Source organism: Lathyrus oleraceus, chromosome 3 (assembly GCF_024323335.1).
Source record: "Lathyrus oleraceus cultivar Zhongwan6 chromosome 3, CAAS_Psat_ZW6_1.0, whole genome shotgun sequence".
Taxonomy (NCBI): Eukaryota; Viridiplantae; Streptophyta; class Magnoliopsida; order Fabales; family Fabaceae; genus Lathyrus; species Lathyrus oleraceus.
In genome coordinates this window covers 478,390,924-478,398,317 of record NC_066581.1, presented here as the reverse complement: position 1 = coordinate 478,398,317, position 7,394 = coordinate 478,390,924, and the positions used below count along the sequence as shown (strand labels likewise).

At 40.1% G+C, this 7,394-nt stretch overlaps 1 protein-coding gene across 1 annotated transcript; it reads left to right on the top strand.

Annotated features, from left to right (window-relative positions):
* Window positions 1-1,945: 1,945 nt before the first annotated feature.
* LOC127131732 (uncharacterized) lies at window positions 1,946-2,887 on the top strand. Its single transcript, XM_051060651.1, has 2 exons — window positions 1,946-2,542; window positions 2,639-2,887. The coding sequence occupies exons 1-2, from the start codon at window positions 1,946-1,948 to the stop codon at window positions 2,885-2,887; spliced, it is 846 nt and encodes a 281-aa protein (XP_050916608.1).
* Window positions 2,888-7,394: the final 4,507 nt, after the last annotated feature.

Genomic DNA, 7,394 nt, shown 5'->3' with positions numbered 1-7,394 from the left:
TGGAATGAGATAATTAACAAGTATTGACCCAAGATAGAGAAGATCAAGGTCAAACAATAGAAAACAGAAGCAAAATGAAGATTGAAAGTCAAGAAACAAATAAAATATTTTTGGAATTTTTTTAATATTAAAATAAAACTTGAATTAAAATAATAAAGAAAGGTCAAACTTCAAACTCACATCAAATCAACTTTGAAAAGTCCAAGTGAATTATCCCAAGTTCAACATGGTCAAACAAAGTTTGACAAAAAATTTCAGCATTTTTAGAAGTCAAAAACTATTTTAAATCAATTAAAAATGCATAAAAATTACCTAATTGAACTAAAATCTCAAATAAATCTCAAATCAATTAATAAATTGATGAGAATATTTTTCCTAGATCTATCATCATTCAAAGAGGTTGGAAAAATAGTTTTGTATTTTTTGAATATCAAAAACTATTTTAAATGAATTAAAAATAACCTGAAAAGAGAAAATTACTAAAAAATATCAAATGCTAAAATAAAAAATATTAAAAATCATTTTTAGAAAGTAGAAATTAAAAGGAGAAGAATGAAATTGGTCCCATAATTTTTGGACCAATAAGGAGAGAGATATGAATTTTTAAAGAGAAATGGAATTAAAAGAAATAAAAGAATTAAAATCAGAAATTAGAAAATAGGAAAATGTGTGGACCGTTTGATCTGAGCTCATTAATTGAGCTGGCAGATCATGAGGTCATGAAGCGCGCGCCTACCATGTACCTTGGTCAACTGAAGCGCATCTTGCCAATAAAAAAGTCATAACAATGGACACACGTGATTGCATCTGGAAAAATGAATGAACGATCCAGATCAAATCTGGAGACCAGACGGTGGCCAGCGCCACCGTCTTCTCCGGCTAAGTCAAAAATTGCAGAGATTAAAATGGTAACCAAAAGGCACGACCCATGCATCAATCGAGAGATGGGGTGATGTACATCACCCCTGTACCACTCAAATCCATTCTAGATCTCTATATTGAGAGAAATCAAAAGTGGAAGATCTGTGGTGTTCATATGAACTTCATGATTTTTGAAAATTGAAAGCACAACAGTGTTGCCTCTATGCAGAGGACTTCAGATCACACACTAACAATGAGAAATAAACACTATACAAGTTGATTCGAAGACAATAACAGCTGAGGTAAACCTTTGATTTGCAAGTCCAACGCTCACATCTTGATGAATTGATGATTGAGGATACTGTAAGACCCCAATTTTGACCCTAAGATCTCTCATAGAATCATAACATGGCATTTGCATAGCCTCAAGGATCATAAGCATCTTGGCTCCTTACCTTTGGGTGGGATCCCTCTTGTGAGTGGTTTGAGATCACCAAGCATGCTTGAATTGTATATTATTGCTTTTCTCATTTTGTTTACTAACCAAAAGCACAAAAATATGTCACTAACATCCCTTGTTTTGTAGCTTGAGTAGTCACAAGATCCAAAGCTTCTAGGAGATCCTTTGTGCAAAGGAGACTGAAGAAGATGGCTATTGATACCCTAAAATGTGGCACAGGTTCAACAAGTTCAACCAACTCAAGCTAGTAATTGCGAAATTTGTGGAGGACCTCATCTTACTGCACATTGCGTTGCAACCGCACAACAAATTGAGGAGATCAAGTTTCTTAGGCAGAACAACCCTTATTCAAATACATACAATCCGGGTTGGAAAAACCATCCAAATTTCTCATGGAAGGATCAACAAGGAAATGTGCAGAACCAACCACAACAACAACAATTTCGACCTCAGCAACAATAATCGTATCAACAACCTCAACAACAGTTTCAGCAACAGGTACCAAGAAAAGCTGATTGGGAGCTTGCCATTGAGAAGATTGCCGCTTAAAGCTCTCAATTTCAAGAAGAGACTCGAAGTAATTTAAAGAACACAGGTGCTTCAATTAAGAATCTTGAAATACAGATGAGTCAGATAGCCCAACAACTAGCGGGTTCTCAACAACAGGGCGTTTTACCAAGTTCTACGGTTACTAATCCAAGAGAAAATAATCATGTGAATCCGGTGACCACAAGGAATGGTAAGTCGAAAGAAGTACCTGAGAAGAGTTCTGAAGAAGAAGACTTATTGCTTGAAGTTGATCTAGAGATAAAAGAAAATGAGGTTGCAAATGAAGAGGTTATTAGTGATGAAAGAGTGGTCAAAGATAAAGTTATTGATCCAAAACCGGCCATCAAACTGCCTATCCCAACAAGAAATAAGAAGAAAGGGCAGCATGAGAAAAACTTTGAGAAGTTCTTGGAGATGTTTAAAAAGCTTGAGCTAAACATTCCGTTCTTGGAGGCGCTTGAGCAAATGCCTACCTACGCAAAGTTCATGAAAGACATCATCTCGAAGAAGCGAACCATAGAGACTAACCCTATTATTCTAACGGAAACTTATAGTGCCATTTTGCAGGGTATGAAGGTTCCGGTGAAAAAGAAGGATCGAGGTTCTGTGACTATCCCGTGTACCATTGGAGATAGATCCTTCAAGAAAGCTCTAATTGATTTGGGAGCGAGTGTAAGTCTTATGCCGCTGTCCATCTATAAGAGGTTGGGGATAGGTAAAATTCAAGATACAAGAATGACACTCTAGTTTGATGACCACTCTGTGAAGAGACCTTATGGGATAGTAGAAGATGTGCTAGTAAAGATCGACAAGTTTGTGTTTCCGGTAGATTTTGTCATGTTGGAAATGCCGGAAGATGAAGAGATACCAATCATTTTGGGGAGACCATTTTTAGAGACTGAGAGATGTTTGATCGACATAGAAGAAGGCACGATGACTTTGAAAGTGTATGATGAAGAGTTAAAAATTGATGTGCGAAACACCATGAAGTACAAGGATGAGGTTGCCACTAGTTAACATATTAAGACAATCGATCAAATATGTGAAAAGAAAAATAGCTTGACAACACAAAAATTACCCTTGGAAAGGGTGTTGAGCTTATCAATTTTTAACGAAGAGGAAGTAGTTGATGAGAAAGATATGGAAGTATTAGCCATGATGGAAGCATCACCACCTTTTAAAGGTTATCGACACAACCGGTGGGAAGATTTAAGGCAACCCTTAGTGGAAGAAAAGAAAGATGAACAAAAGAAGGGGACCGAATTGAAACAACTACCGAAAAACCTCAAATATGTCTTCCTAGATACAGAGAGTAAGTGCCCGGCCATCATAAGTTCACATCTAGAAGTTCTTCAGGAAAATAAGCTTGTCAAAGTTTTAAAAAAACATAAGAGTGCCTTTGGCTGGTCTATTGAAGATTTGAAGGGAATAAACCCTACAATATACATGCACAAAATTCTCATGGAAGATGATCACAAGCCGGTTGTCCAACCTCAACGACGACTTAACCCAGCAATGAAGGAAGTAGTCAGAAAAGAGGTGGTTAAACTGTTAGATGCAGGGATGATTTATCGCATATCTGATAGTTCGTGGGTAAGTCCAGTTCATGTGGTGCCAAAGAAAGGTGGAACTACTGTTATCAAAAATGAGAAGAATGAGTTGATACCCATAAGGACAGTCACTAGATGGCGGGTATGCATCGACTATAGAAGATTGAATCTTGCCACAAGGAAGGACCATTTTCCCTTACCATTCATTGATCAGATGTTGGAAAGGTTAGCCGATCATGACTATTATTGCTTCCTCGATGGCTACTCTGGATACAATCAGATAGCTGTTGTACCAGAGGATCAGGAGAAGACCGCATTTACATGCCCCTTTGGTATTTTTGCCTACAGAACGATGCCATTTGGGTTATGTAATGCACCAGCAAATTTTCAGAGATGCATGCAATCAATCTTTGCGGATATGCTTGAGAAGCATATGGAAGTCTTCATGGATGATTTCTCAGTTTTTGGTAAGTCCTTTGATAATTGCTTGACTAACCTTGCTCTTGTGTTAGAAAGGTGCCAACAAACAAATCTAATCCTAAACTGGGAGAAGTGTCACTTCATGGTACGTGAAGGGATAGTCTTGGGTCACAAAATTTCCTACAAAGGAATAGAAGTGGACCAAGCAAAGATTGAAGTCATCTCAAAGCTTCCCCCACCGATGAATGAAAAAGGTATTAGAAGTTTCTTAGGGCATGCGGGTTTTTACTGTAGGTTCATAAGAGATTTCTCTAAAATAACAAAACCCTTAACGACTCTTTTAGTTAAGGATAATACCTTTGTTTTTGATAAAGAGTGTGTTGTAGCGTTTGAAACAATAAAGCAAAAATTAGTATCAGCACCAATTGTTGTAGCCCCAGACTGGTCCCTACCTTTTGAGATAATGTGTGATGCAAGTGATATTGCAGTTGGGGCAGTTCTTGGGCAGCGTCGAGAAAAATTGTTACATGTCATTTATTATGCTAGTCATGTGCTGAACCCCGCACAGATGAATTATGCAACGACTGAAAAGAAGTTGTTAGCTGTAGTGTACGCCTTTGATAAATTCAGGCAATATCTGCTGGGTTCTAGAGTCATTGTTTATACTGACCATGCTGCTTTGAAGTATCTTTTTGCTAAACATGACTCTAAGCCAAGACTTCTTAGGTGGATCTTACTCCTTCAAGAGTTTGATGTGGAGATTCATGATAAGAAAGGATGTGAAAACACTGTTGCCGATCACTTCTCCTGAATGTCACCTATAGAAGAGACAGAAGACAAGCGTCCAATCAAGGATGAGTTCGCCGATGAACACATCCTCACTGTCAATGGAGTGCCTTGGTTCGCAGATTATGCGAACTATCTGGTAGGTGGGGTAATCCCCGATGATTTTGATTCTAACAAAAAGAAAAAGTTTTTGCATGATTGCAGGTTTTACTTGTGGGGCGATCCTTTCTTGTATAAGAGAGGAGTGGATGGACTGATTAGGAGATGTGTTCCAGAGGAGGAACAAAGGGATATGTTGAAAGCATGCCACGACTCCGACTATGGAGGACACTTTAGTGGTGATAGAACCGCCGCCAAAGTTCTCCAATCTGGGTTATACTGGGCAACTCTGTTCAAAGATGCTCAACAAATAATTAAAGAGTGCGACAAATGTCAGAGAACGGGCAACATCTCAAAAAGAAATCAGATGCCCCAAAATGCCATGCTAGAAGTTGAACTCTTTGATGTGTGGGGTATCGATTTCATGGGTCATTTTCCACCATCTTTTGGGAAGCAGTACATCTTAATGGCGGTGGATTATGTCTCAAAGTGGGTGGAGGTCGTGGCCTTACCAACTAATGATGCTCGAGTGGTTATCAGGTTTCTAAAGGAGACTATCTTTGCTAGGTTCAGAGTGCCAAGAGCTTTAATAAGTGATGAAGGAACACATTTTCTGAATCATCTAATGGAGAAGCTACTCTTGAAATACAATGTAAAGCATCGAATTGCTACTCCATACCACCCTCAAACTAGTGGGCAGGTGGAAGTGTCAAATAGGCAACTCAAACAAATCTTTGAAAAGACCGTAAACTCATCTCGCAAGGATTGGGCAAGCAAGTTGGATGATACACTTTGGGCTTACCGAACGGCTTTCAAAACGCCAGTTGGTATGTCGCCGTACCAATTAGTTTATGGCAAGGCATGCCATTTACCTATTGAATTAGAACACAAGGCATTCTGGGCTTCAAAATTTTTGAATATGGATTTATCCAAGGCAGGAAGTTCTCGGATCCTTCAGCTCCACGAATTAGAAGAATTTCGGAATCGTGCTTATGAGAATGCTAAGGTCTATAAAGACCAAACAAAGAAATGGCATGATAAAAGGATAGTGAGAAAAGAGTTTTATGAAGGACAACTGGTCCTTTTGTATAATTCTCGATTAAAGTTATTCCCTGGGAAGCTGAAATCCAAATGGTCAGGACCGTTTGTTGTTCACAAAGTTTTCCCTCATGGAGCGATTGAATTAAAGAATCAAGTGAACAGGAATACCTTCAAAGTCAATGGTCAGAGGTTAAAGCTGTATTACCAAGGGCAAGAGAGTGGCCAAATACATGTTGTTCGTCTCACAGGGTGAGATGAACAACCGTCGAGCCATGCGACGTTAAACGAAGCGCTTCGTGGGAGGCAACCCACGGGTTTTCATTTTTCTTTCTCTCTAATGAATTTTTTTGTTTCTATTTTTGAGTTTGAATGTTTATAGGTAGTCGCAGTGTGCTACTAGTGAAGGTGGAAATTTCGAATGGGGTAACAACTGAGGTGTTCAGTAGTACACTTGAATAGAGAAAAATATAAGACAAGACAAGGCAACACGGCCGGCCGTGTGGGCTAGCACGGACCATGTTGCTGGGCGTGCCAAATCCTCATACATTTTCCAGAGGTGCAACACGGCCAGCCGTGTGGGCCAGCACGGGCCGTGTTGCTCAATTGCCAAATCCTCATACATTTTCCAGAGGTGCAACACGGCCGGCCGTGTTGCAGTGCGTAACTCAGATTTTTTTTAATTTTAAGAGACGTTGGAGTGGGGCCCACACATTTTTAAACATTTTTTACCACTATCCCACTCACTTTCCAGCCACTTCATCTTCTTCAACCCTATTTTTCTCTCAAACCTCTCAAACTCCATAACCACCTTCACTTTAAACCTCAACTTTCATCATCATCCAACCATTTTTTTCAAAGTCCCTTCACAAAAGTTGGGCCATTTCTCACACTCTACACCGTGACGGTACTATGAGTTTCCGGCTTTATAACGAAGATTATTCGATGTCGGTTATTCAACTTGGGCAATGCCTCTGGTTACCATTGGTAGGACCCGGGGCAGTGCCAAATGACTTTTCTGCAAGTTCCTTTTGGTCTTTGATTACAGGTTTACCGCAGTATGAACCCCGGAGTGCAAAGGCCTCATGGATTCAAAACCCGTGTTTCCGATATGCGCAAAAAGGGTTAGCGTTCTCCTTGTTCGGACGAGGAGATATTACAGGGGTAGCGGCAAAGAGAGAGTTATATTTGATGCATGCCATGGTTAATGAGGAACCCGTGAAAGTGGCGGCATTCGCCGCCGACCATTTAGGTACCATGGGGCGTGCCAGCTCAGGTGCCATTTCAGTGGGCGGTATGATCACACAAATTGCTGACTGGTGTGGGTGTAGGCCGGTTTTGGACGGAGAGACCCTGATGCAGGCGTTGGGTAAGCTTGACCTCAATGCCCTGTGCACGCAAGGAATGCTCGAACAAAACCGTCATGGTTATGTGTTGGTAAGTCGGACACGCCGGCTGTTCCAATTACCGAACACTGATAAAACTAATGTTGATAATAATGAGAATTGGTTGTATACTTTTGTTAACCCCGAAGAGGCGGGAAAAGATGATGTCCGTGCATGTGAAATGATGGAGGAAGATGCACCGACGAGGAAGAAGGGTGTTTCTCACCCTTACACCTCTCACCACCG

Coding starts and splice junctions, on each gene's coding strand:
- LOC127131732 (XM_051060651.1), top strand. CDS start 1,946: ATGAGTCAGATAGCCCAACAACTAGCGGGTTCTCAACAACAGGGCGTT. Junction 2,543..2,638: donor TAATTGATTTGGGAGCGAGT/GTAAGTCTTATG, acceptor CACTCTGTGAAG/AGACCTTATGGGATAGTAGA.